Source organism: Numida meleagris, unplaced genomic scaffold (genome assembly GCF_002078875.1).
Source record: "Numida meleagris isolate 19003 breed g44 Domestic line unplaced genomic scaffold, NumMel1.0 unplaced_Scaffold202, whole genome shotgun sequence".
NCBI classification, from domain to species: Eukaryota; Metazoa; Chordata; class Aves; order Galliformes; family Numididae; genus Numida; species Numida meleagris.
Genome location: NW_018363819.1, coordinates 504,637 through 523,727, shown reverse-complemented (window position 1 = coordinate 523,727; position 19,091 = coordinate 504,637). Strand labels below are relative to the sequence as shown.

At 38.2% G+C, this 19,091-nt stretch overlaps 1 protein-coding gene across 2 annotated transcripts in view; it reads right to left on the bottom strand.

Moving 5' to 3' along the window:
* CUL1 (cullin 1) overlaps positions 1-16,434 on the bottom strand; it is a 53,052-nt gene extending 36,618 nt beyond the window's left edge. The window contains exons 1-2 of one of the 2 annotated variants that reach the window (XM_021382299.1): positions 15,489-16,434; positions 5,308-5,594 (exon numbers count right to left, since the gene is read on the bottom strand). In XM_021382299.1, coding sequence (XP_021237974.1) covers positions 5,308-5,447 — 140 coding nt within the window. In that variant the 5' untranslated portion in view covers positions 5,448-5,594; positions 15,489-16,434. The remainder of the gene's footprint in view (positions 1-5,307; positions 5,595-15,488) is intronic. The other variant, XM_021382297.1, reaches the window with a different exon arrangement.
* Between the last annotated feature and the right edge of the window lie 2,657 nt (positions 16,435-19,091).

Sequence of the window (19,091 nt, the reverse complement as noted above, 5' to 3'; positions counted from 1 at the left end):
TTTGGACACTCATAAAGCCACCTCTAATAGAAGCAATATAGGTTATTATTTTTAAATAGAGAACTGTTTCACGTATTTTCTTCAGAAAGATTAAAGTAATTTCAGCATGGATGTATCCAATTTTATAGTCACCTCATGCATATCTAAAGTTTCTAAGAGAAGTGGACACATCTACATGACTTGAATTGCTTATTAACCAGATTAATAAAATTCCATACAAGTTTCTAAAATGATGAGGTTGCAAAAATCACATCACTTTTCAAAACAAGTGCTTTCAACTTGAACTTCAACTTTCTGAGGAGCTGAAATGGAAAAACAAAACGAAGTACCAAAAAATAACCAAACAAAAGACTCACAAAAATAAACATAAAACCAGAAGCCTCAATTCTTTTCAGGGAGGTATCAGCAAGAATCTCTTCTACATGTGTTTAGTTCATTCAGCAATGTAAGCTTACGGATACCCTACAAAGTTTAAACAAACCAAAAGGAGGAAGAAAAAGAATCACACATTTAAGTCTTTGTTCGATGCACTACTGCTCTGTTAAGCCATTCTCATTTTAGTTAGGGAAGAACTTAGGCAGAGAATAAAGAATCAGTCATGCATTTGCTATGAGAATTCAGGCATAAAACTCAGATACATTAATGCATGTCTGAGGTCTGAGAAACTTCCAGGAAAAGCTATTTGAAGAGTAGCAGGCAACATTTTGTTCCGCTCTGCATGGTATAAAGTCAAGAGAACAGCAGAGAAATACTGAAGTATAAGGAAAAAAGGCAATTTCAAACATAAATACCTATATAAAGTGGACAGTCTTCATTTCAGCATTTAAGAACTAACATAACTGAGGCTGTTTTTAGGTTTAATGTTCTTGAATTGACGGAAGTCTGTTTTCTACAGAATATTCTTGGATGCCATAGAAGTAAGTAGAACAGAAAGCAATCAGCATAGAGAAGAAAATTAAAGGAACTGATCACACTAGTATAAACATATTCTGAACTTCTTTCGAACCAAAGCAGCAACTTCTACAAGAATACATAAGACCATACAATTATACCTACATTTCTGCACAACAAGAAGTAGATGCTTCTAAATAAATAAACATATACCAGTACTTCTACCTTCACATTCCACATAAGCACTAACCGGGAAAAATGCTAATAAACATTGTACTGAACATAAATAGGATTAATAGTAGAGAGCAGAGGTTGCTTTGATGTATTCAGAGTGGCCTCAAACCATTTAACATTAAAATGAAAGAACAGCTTTGAATCAAGGAACCTCAAAAGGAAGTGGAACACCTTCTGAGCTTTAAGAGCTGCATGCCCTAACAACCCGGTATCTTTTTCTATGCAGAAAAAGAGTAACAGCCTGTTCATAGGAAAAAAGCATACTGTACTGCCTAGTAATATCAGATCCATGTGATCAGTAATAAAAGATTCCCACAACTCTAAAGTACTGCTGTTTATTAAAAACCTTACTAAAAGACAGGAGTTCTAGTAAAAGCCATTAGGACAAGGATTCCAACTGAAGCAATCACAGAGACTTTGGCAAATAGTCACCAAGCGAACAACATCATGATGCTGCTTGGGCAAAATGTTCAACTGATACTGACTATCCACTGGTAAGAACATGTTGAATGTATTTACGTATTCTATTTTATGAACAAGGAGATTATCCTAAGTCATCTGGCATTTTTAAAATGTTAATACACTGCACAATTATTTAAGGTTTCTCTTCCTGTTAATATCTGAGATGAAATGACTACCTCAAAAGACACATCACAATAACCTTTTGTGATATGCAATTACTTATATTTAATGGATAATCAATAACTATGTTGCCATTCTATAAATATAGTTCATCTTCTTTACTATTTATCTTTCCTGGATGAAGTTGATGCTTGCCATGTAATTCTGTGCTTGCTTGTAACACAGCCTGTCATTACTGCTACAGGAGTTACTAGGCTCTTCAGTACTAGAAATAGCCTAATTATCTGGGTAGGAGGCAAAAAAGCATCCAAATAAAGTACTTCATTTCCACTGGGGAGGGGCGGTGCCGGAAACAGTCCTTTGAGAGCAAGCACCATTTTAAAGGAATTTTCTTTCTAAATGGAAACTGTATGTTCTCAATAAGAGATAAAGAATACACATGAGAATGTAATTATAGTACAATTTATCAAAAGTTTGTAAGCAATGGTGGATAGGACTGGTTAGGTGCTCTGGCATATCAAAAATGAATCACATGAATATATGACAGTACTAAGAAACATTTGGTAGTGGTCTGATCTGACAAAAGAACGCTTAGAAATCAGAAGCACAAATTAATCTAGATTAGTAAATTTAGGGATGAGAATCTTTCGAACTACCATTCAGAAACAAGATTCCTTGGTTCACCTCTTCATAATTCTCAAATCTAGAAAACCTTTGGAATAATCACTTCACTGTATTACTTCTCCTGCTAGAAAAAAAAAAGGAGAAGAATACCATCTGAAAAATAAGCTCTAACCCACACTCAGAGATTGAATCCAGTATTTCACACAAGAGACTCTCGGAATAAAGAGAATGGATAGGAGATTGGACCTCCATCCTAACAGTCTGAGCTACCCAACTCTTTCTAAGATTCATTTGAAAAAAGCACAACAAAACTTGCACATCTCTAGTGAGTTCTGGCCAAAAATTCAATACCAGACAGAAGTAAGGGCAGTTGTGCTTACATGAATGGTTATCCTCCTTTTGTGAATTAAAGAGATCAAACATGTTATTTCAGAAGCAGTATCTTGTCCAAGAAAAAAAACACCAAAAAAACCACAGTGGGAGAGCACAGGCAGACAAAAAAGGATGAAGAAGTGACTACACTGTCCACTTCACAAAATTTCCAAGTTGGTGTTGCATGATCCAGCATTTTTTTTTTTTTTTTTTTTTTTTTTAAGTATAGGGTTGATCTTCAGACATTAAAGCTGCAGCTAAAACAAATCTGTTTTGCTTTCCAATCCACGTTCCTTCATAGTCAGAGTCTCCTGAAAATAAGTCTATCAATCTACTGGATTGAGGAAATGTTTCATACGTGGCATCTAAAAGGGAAGAAATCTTTAAAGCACCATTTTGGACATACGCACTTGATACAGGATGTAAGCACATTCTTATCATCACAGTTGTTTCAAATTAATCTGCAAATAGAAGTCAACCACCAGAATTATGCACTAAACAACTTCACTTATGAAAGAAGCAATACCCACCTTAGATTTCAGACCCAGCAACTCTCTTGAAGTAGTAACAAGAAGGAAATGAGCAGTTAATGTGCAACATACCCCTTCTACAGCTTCATTCCACAAACATTTGGGAATATCAGGTAGGGAAGAAAAAAGCAAATGTTTTAAGAGTAACATTATACTAAGTATGTAGGTCACCCCAAAAGTAATGCCTCTTATTTATCTCCATGGAAACTACAACAAAGAGCACAACAACACTATTCACATTCCCAGCTACAAAACACTACTTTTCAACATAATGACCACCATTAACTATGCATTTTCACTAGCTATGAACAACAGTCTGCATCCTAGGCTCCTAAAAATTCCCTCTATGACACACCTTTGCTTCATACACATTTCCATGTCAGACACCATTCTGTCAGACTGCCCCTCCACTGCTATTTGCCACACAGCAACAAAATACAATGGAATGTTGTCAGGAATTTTCAGCCTCTACTGCCATACCACCAACATATGCCACTGATATTGTGGGCCAATATAATAAAATAGGAGGCATTAGTTTCAGAGCAGCCTCATATTTAGTCTTCATCTGAACCTTTTGTTAGAATTCACAGAGGCATATTTTAAATGCACTCAGAAGAAAAAAAAAAACTCTCCCCAAGGTTCTATTATGTATGAAACTTTTCATAGACTTCTCTAGACCTCTTTCATTTGGTCAAGAGCAATACCAGAACTAGCACCACAAGGAATCAGTCACCTCAAGTCTTAGAAAAGTTCTGATCCTAAACCAAATGGTATTCCATCTTCCCATCTCTACTGAAGAAGTAATCTAGATGCTCAGACTGTTCAGGGCTTTTTTCCCCTCCTTAGGAGCACGGAGTCTGCAGGTACAGATAAGATTCTGTACCCACTCTGATAATGTAATCGCATGTACAGAAAACCAACTTCTCTGTCTTCTTACAAAATCCAGAGAATCACAGATCTAGCTACCTTATAGCCTCAAAGCTTGTCTTCTCAAATAAATTAATAGTGACTAAAACTTGATGCGCAATCCCAAATAAGTACCAACAAAAGCTTTAAACATGGTTGTATCTATCAGAATCAAAATTTATACCAAAAAACTCTAAAACATAAGAAAAATATCAGAGTTACTCAAAGTAAGAGAGGAAATATATTCAACTATCATTTCATTAATTGCATATGAATACATGTTTTGCTGTACTACAATCTTTTTAAGGAGCACTTACTCTGCTATATAATAGAAGGTTTGTAAAGCAAACATTCATCAGCAGATGCAAAATAGTGGACTAGTGAGAAGTTTTATCTTGCTGTGGTTCCTCACCAAATCAATTTATATAACTCTTCCTAGATAGGGCAAAAAAAGTAGGATTTCTCACTTTCCAAACAAAGTCTGGAAGTCAAACACTGAAGCTGTAATACAAGAGGAGGGATGTTTCTCCTTAAAATTAGTGAAATGTCTTTACACATTACCTGACAGAAACAAGTTGCCCAAAGTCTTCCAAATAGTAGATTAGAATACATATATAGCAACAATTCCCAGCATGGGAGATGATGGAAAATTTCAACAGTTCTTAGATTCAAGCTAGAAATTCAAGTGAAATACATTGTGCACATCCTCGCATCAGCTGGAGTGTTATAAAATCAACTCAGAATAAAGTACTATTCTGAGGTTAAGAAAGGAAAAATTTTCAAGGTAATTGGACATCATTGCAAATAAGACCTACAGCATAATGCCAAAAACTAACATAAAAAGGAGAAAAGTTTTTCTGTTTCTTTCACTGTATTGTTGACAGTGAATTAGACCTATTAATAGAATCACTTCAAATATCTGTTCTGTCAAAGATGATCCTAATCAGATCTGAAACTCAGAGGTATACATAATTATAGCTTTCCAAACAGATTGTTTTCACTTATCTGCCAGGCAAATTAAACAGAAAAGGCTAATCTTCAAAATAAAAATATATTCTTAGAAGTGATTAAGTCAAATACAAATACAAAGAAGTTTTTTTATATATTTAAACTCAAAATTATCTTATACTAACAATGGAAGTATTAATTGGTTTAGACAGTAGGATACGTGTAGAGTTCCATGTATCTGGATTTTGCCATGCTTTGTCTGGTGTAAACCTGTTGAATTCCAGCTCTTAGGTCGTCCCATATCTGGTCAAGACCAATCTGTTTAAGTCCATGTGGGTTCTGACTCCTATTAGATGACATTTTTATTTCCTGTTAAGTCTTCCAGTGCAGCAGTCTGAGATCTGGTTACTCCTCCATCAGGATCACAAGTAACATTCTACACTCAGTTGCAGTAAATCAGCAAGAGATTCTTTATATGTAAACAGCAATGCTTCCCAGGAAGATAATCTGCATAAGGAAAAAAGTATACATTATAAAACATTCCACTAGAGGAAAGAAGAAAACTAATGCTGTAATTCACACAGATGAGAAATTCATTATGAGATCTGAAATAGAAAAACAAAGAATTCTACAGTTTAGCAATGTGCTAAAAAATATGACTGGACAGATCTGGACGCTAACAAAGTCTGGACGTACCTCTAACAGTGTTGCTGACAATAAAAACATAATGCTAATAAGAAAACAAGCAACTGTTCAAAGTAGCAGATAGTACCCTACTGTTTCCCTTCTATACAACAAGGAAACTGCAGTGCTTCACATCAGCTCAATGTTTAGTTACAACTTATGGTTTAACAAACGTCATGACGGTTATCTAAGACAACATGAAGACACTGAATATCATTATTTTTCTTCTTTTATCACTAAGCCTTTCCAGATTTGAGGTTCTATCACAGGTAGTCTGAAAATCCAAGGTATTTTAGGAAGAATTTTGTATCTGCCAAATGCATGCCAACATGAATTTCTACGTCAAATAAATGCTCATACAAGCACTTCAGGAAAGTGGTGTTCAAGAGAATATGCAGTCAATAGCAGGAAGAAAACTGGGTGCACAGAATAAAGATATGCTTTTACATGAGTCCTCCACTGTAGCAATAAAATAAGGAGATTCCCTTAAGTGACAAAGCAGTTAACATGGTTAAAAAAATTAACAAGTAGCCAAGTTGTAATAAATAAGGATCATTTGACATTATAGATCATTCCCTGAAATGCTTTAACACATAGAAGAATGAAACATTAAGACCCTTTGTTACGCTTCTATAGAGAAAGAAACAGTGCCTTATGATAATGGAGCCTGTACCTGCCAAGGGTCATGTGCAACGTTTCGTAATTTCAAGGATAGGGTATACCAAAGCCTGATAAATCTTATTATTTGTTATTGATCTCTTCACAGTAGAATATAAAGATGTTCTTCCAGGATCTAAAATTTGACATCTGTACTATGTCACAGCTACTTCTAGACTGTTGCACATTCCGCTTGAGATTTCACAGTTTTCAAGACTAAATATTACATTATACCCTCCCTGTCCGCTCTCCTTGCAAATTATAGGGGGTGGGGAAGGGCTGGTAAGGGATGACAACATTCAGGTTTTTCAATCAATGATTCATTCTTTCCACAGTAACACAGAAGCTAACAAACCTCGTAGGCCTTTACTGTCCTTCATCTCTAAGCATTCAAATATCATGTTCAAAGTAAAAAAAAAAATTTAGAAGTATTTTGATTATGTCAATCTGTGCAACAAGTACTGCCTCATTTCAATCTGTTTCTAAAGCTAATTCTTCTCTTACATGAGCAACAATTAGTTGGAAGATTAGGAGGAGAAAAAACAGGAATACAAGCAATACATATCCTATAAAATATACACAACATTTAACTTGGCTGTTCCATGTTTCTATAATTATGGCAAACTAAGTATCAAAGACACACTGGAACAATGCACCATGATAAAGCATAAATCAAATAATATCTTATTTGTATTTTATGTCCTAAACAAGTGTGCCACAGAACTAGTAATGAAAGAATTTCACAGCTTTGCAATGAAAGACAGGAAGATCGAAGGTCCAAGAGTGGCTGTTCACCTCTTTTTGAGGCCACAGTTTGAACTGCATGTTGCACACCCACAAGCTTGGACAACAGTCCTAGCAACCCTATTGCACTGCAAGAGGAAGCAAGAAAATTAACTTCATCTCTAGAATCCAAGATAATAAACTTTTTAAGGCTGGTACCACTTGAACTCCCCTCATAAGCAAAAGACAACACGGCTAATGAACCTATAACTCTGTTACTCTATCAGTACCCGTAAAAGGTAACTGATCATTACTCTTTCTAATCTGTAAAAAGTAAATAGCCTAGAATTTCAATGTAGTTCAGTAAAGAGAAATAACATATATTTGTTCCAACTCCTACAAAATAATGTACAGAAGTTCACAACAGAAAATCAATCCCTTAATTAGCTAAGAGAAGGTGCTAAAACCATTATAACAACCCATTCAATGATGGCATTTTGCCACACTGCCCTCCCACTGCCAAATAAAATGAAATGTTGTAAGAAGTTTCAGTCTCTACTGCCATACCACTAACATAAACCACTAGACATCACGGGCCAACATAATAAAACAGGAGGCATTACTTTCAGAGCAGGCCTTCTATTTCTCCCAAAACTTTAGAACAGAGATGTGCTACTCCCCCTCATTTTCATTACTCGGGGAGGAACACACTTCATATGCAAGGCATCAGATCTCACTTGAAAACAGCATCTTGAGTTTTACTGACCTTCTAATAGCAAGCTGTATTTCTTTTAGCTATCCTATATGAGGAAAATAACATGCACGTTAGATAGGTCCTATAATAAAAAGAGCAGGGTTAATTTTCAGGAATCATATAAAAAAGCACACTGAAATTCACCTGATTTACAGCATCTCAAGCCATACGCTGGAATTACTACTTTATTTTGATGTCCCAATGCAACTTCTGCATTCACAGTTACACAGTCCATGCACTGTTCTCTCATAACCATTTATTTTTAGACAATAGTTTTAAAGACAGTTTACTTCAATAACTGAATAAATAATTATAGATGGAATCTGAAGCTGTTAGCTTCTTGACCCACTAAGAACATGCAGGCTTTTTCAACTGATCAAGAGCCCAGGGAGATTCATTTTTGTTGGGTTTGGTTGTTGTCAGGTTTGTGAGGATTTTTTTTTTACTGTTGTTAAGACACAGTAGTCACATAGAGCTTGAAGTCACTTAGACATTTGTAAGTATTTTATCCCCTGTCTAATTTCAAGTATAAGAACAGAAACATTACACCTAACAGTATGAGCTAAGGTGATCAGATTTAATCACATCAAATACAAACATGTTATGGAAGAGAAGCCAGTTTCAGTAATAAGCTAAGGTAAAATGACTGCCAATAAAATAAGCTCAAAGACTTAAATGTTATGACATTTCCAAAATGTACAAATGTATAACGAAGTCAAAATTTTACACCTGTACACACGAAATCCTTTTTCTAAGACTGAATGTAAGCTTGCCTGTACCAAAAATACGGCATAAGTTAATTTGGACACTTGTTGCAATTTGTCATCTTTGACGTAAATTAGTGCAGTAATCACATTCTCATAAACGGTCACTATAAGCAACTATCAGCCCTCTCTGGCCAAAGGACAAAGCATAAATGTTTAATCTTTGGCATCAAAAGACAAGAAAAAGTATTGAGTTTAGCACAACCACTCACTTGAAAACACAAGAAGAAAATCCTCATCAAGCTCTTTAATTCCCATTCTTTCCAACCTAACTTCTTGACCTTATTTCTTCCCACTCTCCTGTATTTCAGTAAGTCTGATTGAGAATTTCAACAGATGCTCTTGTACTCAGCAAAGAGCAACTAACAAAGAGGCTATCAGCAGTTCTGCTCCCTTACTCTCTACCATCTCTATACTGAGCCAAGATGGTGATTTACACAGGATAGGCAATACAGCTAAACAAGACAAAATATTTTCAAAAGACACAATCAGAAGGACATTAAACACTACCTTTATTCTAACACAAGTTATTTGCTTACTCCTGTACTTGTTTTAAAAACAATATAAGACATTGGGTGCTTATTTACATTCTAGCTACAATAAATTTAATTTGAATATAATTGAAGTGACCACAAAAGTGACCACATAGAACTATTCAGCAAGTTTTTGCCTTATAATAAGCAACCAAATGCAAGTCAATTGGTTTGTACCAAGCCTTACACTAAAAATCAAAAGTAAACCAAACCCTCCTCATAACTTAAGAAGTCTGTTTACTCTTATATATAACCCCACTTAACAAATACAGGCAATTCTACAGATACAAAACAGTTTAAGACTCCTCAAGTCATGCAGACACACATGTCAATATTAATGACCTATTAAGAAAAAGTTTCATGGTAGTCTTATTTACAAAATTGATGTAATTACAGTAAGAGACCACATCCCTAACACAAGTATACTTCTGAAGTAAACATGTCTTCTCTAATTTGAGGTCTCACATCTTTCTGTGCTGCAAACAAGATGCAGGATATTTTATTGTTGTTTTTTTGTTTTAAACTGAGCGTGCAGGGATAAGCCTTATAGCTTCTTAAAATACTGATCGCTTTCAGCTCTTGCATCATGGCAAAATGAAGGCAGCTGACATGAAGAAAAACAACACTGAGTGCAGAGAGCATCAAGTCAAGATATGAGCACATTGAAGAGGAGTAAGAAAGGCTCTGACAAAAAAGATGACCCTCAGAAACAGTTTATCTGTACTTCTGCTCTGTGACTTAAAATATGTATGGATGCAATCAGAATTTTAAAAAAAATACATACACATGCCTGGATGGACAACATGGATCAAGGTGTATTTATTGAATTAGTGAGGAAGATGGAGCCGATGGAAATGAGGAAGAGCAAGGTGTGAAAGCACGATGTCAAATATATGATATGCCAAGCAGAAGGCAGAACAATGTCCCTTGTTTTTCTTAGAAAGCAAAATCAGCTGTAGTTAAAGCAAGGAATCATATTGAATTTGATTTTGCAAGAATAAACACAGAAGGGTCTGAGAACTCTGAAACACCCTGGGCCAGTTTAGAGACACTAGTGACTCTGTGAGACCGATTCTCACAGAAAAAAATTTCTAAAAGCCTTTACCAGTCATCAAAAGTTTACCCAAAGCCAATTTAGTAAGTTAGAACACTAATCCTACAGATCTCCACCAATAAAATTTTTGTCTGCTTTTACAGTTCACTTCAGTCACAGAATCATAGAATCACTAAGGCTGGAAAAGACCTCTAAGGTCACCTAGTCCAACCACCCACCTACCACCAATGTTGCCCAATAAACCATGTTCCTTAGTACTACATCTGCATGTTTCCTGAAAAGCTCCAGGGACAGCAACTCAACCACTTCCCTGGGCAGACCATTCCAGTGCCTTGACCACTCCTTCAGAAAAGAGGCTTTTCCTAATATCCAACCTGAACCTCCCCTGGCACAATTTCAAGTCATTACATCTTGTCCTACCGCTAGTTACCTGGGAAAAGATGCTGATCCTCACTTCACTACAACCTCTTTTCAGGTGGTGCTCTCTACAACTAAGATCTCCCCTGAGCCTCTTCTTCTCCAGACTAAACAATCCCAGTTCCTTCAGCTCCTCCCTCACAAGGCTTATGTTCCAGACCCTTCACCAGCTTTGTCCCCCTTCTCTGAACACGCTCCAGGGCCTCAATATCTTTTGTGTAGTGAGGGGCCCAAAACTGAACACAGTACTCAAGATGTAGCCCCACCAGAACTGCATACGGGGAGACAATCACCTCCCTGTTCCTGCTGGTTATCTCTGTTTGAACATTCAGGACAATTCTCTAAGTGTCAGCACAAATTCCTCTCCATTATAGCACCATTTAGTGCACTAGTGCATACAATTCCGTACTGTTAAACATAAAAAGCAAATTTTCACTTGTGATAGTGTTTGCATAGAAAGTTTTCACATTGCTCTTAGAGATAAGAATCACCAGTGTCCAAGTAGTACTAATGTTTACAAGTGTCAGCCAGTCCAGACTAGAATCTCTTCCCGATAGCATACTAATTTCACAGCATCTTCCATCTTGGTACTTTTGAAAGAAAACAGCCTCATTAAAGTTGAAATAGGGATTCATACATGATTTTTCCCAGTTCAACTAAGATATCTAAACTGTGAAAACACAATCTTAATGGCAAAGAATTTATACTGCACAAAAAGAGGTTCATATAAATTCAGCTAAATTTCAGCTAATTTTTAATCACTTTTCATTTCCAATGGCTGCAACAGGCAAGGTTGGTACAAAAGTGAAACATCTTAACTGAAGCAGAAGTTAAAACTGATGCACACCTCTGACAGCCACACCTAAATCTTTTTTATCTCACACCATTAAGTCTTAAAGCTAAGCCTGCAGCTAATGAAATCAATTTTAATCGATTTACTTCAGCATATATGTTTTTGCATTTCATGCCTCCTACTAGTGATGGCATACCTACAAAGGCATGTTTTCAGAGACAACAAAATTTTGATAATAAATCTGGACAGTAAGAAGGAAGAAGACTGCTTCCTTAAAAAAACTGCAAGTTTTTCAATAAGCATTTTAAATTCCATAGTGAAATTTCTTCTTTGACAGCCCAGAACATGCTCATGGTATTACTACCATGAAAAACAAGACAGAAATAAAAGCACCTAACCAAACAGAAATGGTTTCTTATAATCCTTCTTCCTCCCTCCATTCCCATCCTCCCCAATTAAGTCCTCCAACCTTTAGATAAAGTTTCCAGATTTTTTTATTTTTAGATAAAATCCCAGAGTTTCCAATGCAGTGACATTGGAGTAAACAAAGAATTTACATATGAAATTAAATTACAGAGACAAGCAAAGTGAACCTCATAACTAACTACTCATAATGGAAAGAGTGCTTAAATCTAACTATGTTCCAATTCTACAGTTACATCTAAGTAAGGCTCTATGTTACAGCACTACAGAAGTGCGAATCAGCTCAAGACAACTTTGCTACTTAATTACTTAATTCTGTCTGTAAGAGGTCTGAACTAGGTTGCAAAGCAATCAATAGTCAACCTACCGTAGTCCTCCATTGAAAACCCTCCATCTCTTAGAACAAACACTTCCTTAAAAAAAAAAAACTACAAGTGAAAACTCAATAATTCTTTGTAACTTTCCAAGCACTAAATTTTCTTATGTTTGTCTTTTCCTTAAGGAAAATCTCACTTTAACAAGTAAGGGCAACTCAATGGTGTCAGTAACAACAATAAAAGTACTAAGTTTATCATCCTATATAGGTTACAACTTTCACCAAGGTCACTGCAGCACCTGCCTGCTCCCCCAGACACACCAAGTTAAAGCTGCACAGTGAGTACAAGGGCACAACCATCATCCAGCTACCTTATCTAATCCACTCCTGCCCTCAGCAAATTGGAAAATACTGGTTAAAAAGCACAATATGCATCAGTACTCATCTATACTGTACTGACAGTTCCCAATCTTCACATCAGTAATGCATATTTTTGATGTTAAAACAAGTGTGAGACATCTTTAAAACAACTTCATCTGCTAGGAAAATTTAAAAAAATAGTAAGTTTAAATGCCAAAGATTCCAGGTATAACCAATCCACATTACCACTGACTCCGATTATGTGACTCATCATTAAACTGGTCCCTACTGAAGTAAGTGTAACTATGCAGAACTAGACACTACTTGAGAAAATACTCAGATCTTAACATACAATTTGTAAGAAAACACTTTTTTAAGCTGAATACCTGAGATAACTTTTACAAAGTACCCAATATTATCTCCCTAACAGTATAGCTAGAACATACTACAGTACACTAAGATGGAGAATAAGTCAAATTCAAAAAAGCCACCCTCAGATCAGTATCCAAATTAGGGTATTCATTAATACAGCTTAAATTAATTTCAATGCTTTATACAATCACTGTGTAATTTTCTCATGCAGTGGATCACTATGGTGAAAGGAGGATAATTTAGTTAAACCAGCACAATCATTTTGTCACTCAAGCAGTGAAACGTGTATGCCTAATTTAGGTGCCTGAACTATTAACCATTCTCAGTATAGAATAGACAACTGAAAAAGTTTCCTCCAGAGGGGTAATTCAGCTATGAAGCCCAGTTCGGTTGCTCTGAGTTACTGTGAAGTTACTAGGATGTGTGTACTCACTCAGTTGAGAAAACAAGATCAAGTTGTCAACATTAGACACCAAACTTGGCTTCTAAAGTTAGGTGCAGAAATTACTCTCCAGATTCAGCGCATTCCCCACACTGCCACAGGACCTCAGTGTTTAGTGTTTAAATCATATTTCAAACACATCGCAACAGTACGATCGGTTACATCTCATAATCTTAAGAACCAAAGCAAACAAGACAGACATAAAATAAGAAATTTGGCAACAACTCCTGAGAAACAAGAGAAATCACAAAGCAGAGGGAAAAGACTATTTTACAGCAGTCACCAGCAGACACCAAGCGTCTGTGCAACAGACTCCTAACCATCACATGACAATACTACAGCAGCTCACTACAAGCGTATCTGTTGTAAAAACCATGTACCACGGTACCAAAGAAGTATCTTATTACTTCCTCGAAGTAAATGCATCCTAAACACACTCTGTATCTTCTAAGTACCAACTTACAGTATTACACTAATACAGTATTAAGAGCAGTATTTGGCATAATTTAAGTCACATAGACACTAGGTATTTCTGCTCCCCACGGAAAGCCTTTTGGCAGGACTAAAGAGGATGGTCTGAGACAGAAAATTTTTTTCTAGACTAGCATTGGGTTAAGAGTGTATTAAATTAATTATATACATGAACGCATTTATCGACAAAAAGTTGTTAAGGAACTCAGTAACAAACAAATGGAAACAAAAAAAGGTGAAACAAGTAAGTAATCTGTAATCTCCTAATGCTTACAGATAATCTAAGCTCACATTCCTTCCTTCTCAAAGGCACAGATGAAGGATTTAAACATAAAGCGCGGGAGACAGCCTACAAAGGAAAGGAATATGTCAAAGGGAAAAGAGTATTAGGTAAGAAAAAAAAGAAGATTTTTAAAGACAAGAAAGTAAGATCAGGAGGGCAAAAAAAAAATCATGGAGAAGGAAATAGTTACTGCAAGGAACAAAGCTGAAACAGGAAAGTTGATAAGGGAATGATGATGATTAAGAAATATAGCTTCAAAAGGAAATAAGGATAGGAAAAGACTCCCAGTAAGGACACAGCTTTCAGTGGCAGACAAAGTCACTGGGAAATGAAGGAGGTGATTAGCTGCAATGATAAAGAACTGCCATCTGGACGGAGGCAATAAATACATGAACAAACAAACAGATAAGAGGTTATCTGGGGGAGAACCTCTTCCTGGGAACACAACAGAAGGGAGCAACAAGAAAAAGCCTGGGTCACAGCCTTGATAGAGAGAAACCTGGAGAAGATGACAAGAAAGGAAATAAATACTTCAGAGATGACAATAAGGTGCTGGGGACACAAACATTTCTCTGGCTACAATCACACAGCTCCTAGACAGACCTGAGTGTCACTAGAGTTTTGCGATGGAGACAACAGGGTGAAAGGCAGCCGCATGGAGAAGGCAAAGAAGTGAAGGCAGGCAAACAATAACACTGGTGACGAGACAGGCTACAGGAAAAGCTCCAGGGGCCTCAGGATAGAAGAGAGGAGGCCTAGGATGAACACGGCCTGAGCATGTAGTCCTAGGGCCAATGGGAGGGTAGAGGAGGTGCGCGGCTGTGGGAAGAAGGGCCCGAAGGGCCAAGATCTGAGAGAGATGTAAGGCTGGAGCAACGACCGCGGCGGTCCAGGCCACGTGCCGGAAAGGGCTGTGAGGCGAGAGGGAGGCCGGGCCGACCTGGGGAGGGGAAAGGGCACGTCAGACAACAGACAGATCTTCGAGGGCAGGGCTGCCGGCAGCGCGGGCCCCTGCGGTCCGGAGTGGCTATGTAATTCTTGTGCGTAGTTAGAGGTCTCCCGCACCGGCCCGCAGCGTCGGGGCCGGAGCTCTGAACCCGCAAGACAACGACTCCCGCCGCCTCGACGGCTCTGGAACGCGGTGCACGCCTGGTAGAAGAAAGGCGGGCGGGCAGGTCGGCCAGGCCCAGCCTCTCCTGCTCCCGCTCCCCGCGGCATGACTCAGGGCTGGGCCACGCTCCACTAATTCCTCATCACTTCGGCCCGGCTGGGACGCCCGGCTCGGCCTGGCCCGGCCTAGCTCAGCTGCACCGCCAGCCAGACTGCGACACAGCACCGCGGCCTCCCGCACTCACCAGTATCGCACGTCCCGCAGAGTCAGGCCGCGTCCGCCCGCCCCTTCCGCCTCCGCCGGGCCCAGATCCGCCACCGCCTCCCCTCAGCACGGCTCGGAGAGCGAGAAGGCGCCGCCCCCAGGCTTGGCTCGGCCCACGGCGTAGAGAGGACCCGACCCGTGGGAAGGCACCGAGTCTGGACAGCCCGCGACCGCCTCTCCCCTCCCTGAAGGTGGGCGAGAGGCTGGCAGAGAACGCGGCACAACCTCTCCCCGTCTACGCCACCGGAAGAGATCAGCGTAGCTTGAGCTTTGCAGCCGGAACTAAAAATAACTGGCAGCCGCGGCGCCCGCTCGGGGTGGGGTTGCTCTTTGGTTGTGCTTGTATCCGCAAGCCTTCCTTCTCCGGCAACTCCGGCGGAAATGACAAAGGCAGGTGTGTGACTGTGCAGCAGGGCAGTAGAGCTAGCCCGCGTCTTCTCGCCTGCGCATCCTGCTGGCCCCCAGAGTTAGCTCACTGGTAGAGCCATCGGGTGCACTCATTTTCCAATCTTAAGTGCTAAAATTTATATCCATCCATGATGAAATCGCGGATGCTTTTGTATTTATTAGATACTGATTCTTAGCTTGTCCTAGACTACTGAATTACATGGTACCCAGTCTCAAAGCTCCAATGAATGCTGAAGTGCTAGGGAAGATCCATGTCTGGCTTTATTAAACTAAACTGAAAGACTCTCATCTGAATGGCATCAAGTGTCGTTAGCTTCAAGTAAACACTGAATTGAAAACTTAGATGGCAATTATAGACAGGTAGTCATAATGACCTAAATATAATTAGAAATCGTTCTGTAATTGTGAATTTCAGGGAAAAAAAAATCTCAGAAAACAACATTGTGGAGAGAATAGGGTAGAAATTCTTTGAAAGAAAAGTTTAATCATTTCATTTGTGAGCTGACTGGGAGATGTTTGAAGGTCTGACTGACAGATAAGTAGATAATGACCTAAATAATTATGTTTGTGATCTATGAACAAGTGTAACGTATGCAATTTTAATGCAAGATGATAAAATACAAACTGCTAGCTTTTACATCACTGTCATGTGGATTGCAAGAGGGGCAGTTAATTTTTAACAGCATTTATGCAAAATCATAACAAAATTAAGCCAGGTTATTAAAATTAAAATTAAGGTTTTGGAAAAGTAATGTTTTGGACTCTGTCCTGCCTTACAATTCCACAGTCCTCAGGAATAAATATTCATAGAACTGTGCTGCAAAGGAGAACAGTGGGATTAATGTATCCTCTGTATTTTGCATAGTCAGGGCTCTCTGTACTGTATCCTCCCAAACTATGCAGATTTTCCTTGCCAAGATGAAGTCAAATACTGATCTGAAGTACACCAGAAGACACTTAAAGCAACTTGCATGGAGTCATAAAAAAAACCTTTGTTCTTCACATTAGCATGAAGAATTCCGCCCAGAAAATGCAATAGCTTCATAGGAAAGAGGAGAGAAATGGGGAAGCAACAAAGAGAAACAAAATATTTCTTTGCTCTCCAAAATGTTTCACTTGCATGCTGGCTCCAGCTTTACACTATTTTCAAAAATTGGCCTTCTCAAAGTTTAAATTCAAAGCCCTTAGTCACTTAAGTGCTTGAAAATATATTTCCATCTGGTAATGCCTTCAGCACAGCCTAGTGAACTGGACACAAGCAAAACCATTGACATAGCTCTTCTAATGAAACAGCTCTGGTTTAGTACTTGAGAAGCACTGTCTGAGGAACAGGTGTAATGCAGAGCATGGACACATCAGTCGGTTGGATGGCATCACAATGCTTATATTAATTTTGCCCATGCAGACGTACTTTGTAAATGTCATTCTTAGGCATGACTAAGTTTCTGGCTTGCCAGTGTGGATTGCACTATAGTAGAGGCAGTGTTAGTCATCCTCTGTGTTGTATCACTGTGGCCAGCTCTGCATCATACAGTAAAGATGAGGAAGGGTGAAGGCAAACAAAATAGTCTGGGGGAGATAGAACCAAATCCAATGAACTGATAAGAGATAAGGATTGATTTTTCAGTCTTGGAAAGTACGTTTTAGCTATGTATTTTCAAATAGTTGTATTTACACAGAGGAAAAGCCATCACTAGTTTAAAATCCTAAGAGGGGAAGTGTTGTCGGGATACTTTTCATGTACACAGTGGATAAAGATGCCTTAATGCATGTTTTTTCCATCTTTCTTCATAACCAGAATACTTGGTACTCTATTGTGCATCCTCAAGTCCTAACAGGAGTTACAATTTCCAGTTATCTGGAATCTGTTCAGAGCAACCTTCAGTAGTCTTGTGTATCAAGAGTTTGTACCAGAACAGCATCTCATGCATTCTTGTGAACTGTATTATGATAATTACATGTTTTTACCTCCAAGAAGTGGCTTAAGTATTCTCCTACAGTTTTTGTTCTTAAACAAAAGCCATCAGAACCCTATGAAAAGTATTCTCTATTCCCTGGGTAAAGACACAAAGTTTCACCCCTTATCTAAACAAACTGCTTTCTCAGAAGTCTTATTACCTCTAGGACCTACAAGTGTTTTGTATTCAAATCTAGCATTAACAATTTCAAGGACAAATACAAGGAGTAACTCTCTTTATGAGATACTTAACAGTCATTTTCTTTTCCAGGAGAAACTTGGTGTGGATAATTGATTTTAGAAATTATTGCAGATCACATCAGATGTACATTTTCAGGTTTTTTTTTTTGTTTTTTTGTTTTGTTTTTTTTTTCTGGCTGAAACAACTCTCCATGTCCTTCTTTTCTTCCTTTTTTTTGTCCCCCTTTCCCTCCTAGGACTTCAGACATAAAGCATGTAATTTGACCTGGAACGAAATAGTTTGTCTATGAGTACTGGAAACTGAGTTTTGTTTTCTTTTCAGTCAGAGCATTGCAGAGATCTATACATTTGCCTTAGTTACCAGGACCAGGAGAATGTTCTTCTCGAGTAGCATTAGGCTTTGGCTATACTAGCATAAGCATTTCTCACCATATACTGTACTTTGTAGAAGTGAAAAAGAGTAGGAGAGATTCTCTTGCTATTATGCCCTGCAGCTGGGAGGTGGGACTTCCTGCCTCTAGAGGCAGGAAGGGTTCACATCTGCTAATTGTTGAAAATGACTAAGCTACACATATCATTTTTTCATAAATGTATTACATTCACCAGAGAAAGAAAGGATTGTCATGAGTGCTATGAGAAAAAAAAGTGTTATTGATGCTGACATAAGAAATACACACTGACCCTCACCATTTTTACTCATATGCAGTACCTCTACTGAAATACATAATATCCTCCTCTAGTGTCTTTCAATTTCCATGCTGTAGGGAAACTATTAGGTCACTGCTTGAGCTGGACACAATGTATTCTTATTTAGTATTAATATGTCTATCTGCATGAACTGCAGTTACATCACATGGAAAGGCAAATGTCTGGAGTTAACATGAAGTGTTCAGGCCCAGGTATCATATCAAAAGTTAGGTGCTGTAATGTGTGTGCCCATTGGCACCATGCAGATCAATTCTCAATTCCTGTTAGGTTTATTTTTTTTTTCATCTGGAAAAATAAAATAGTGTAAGC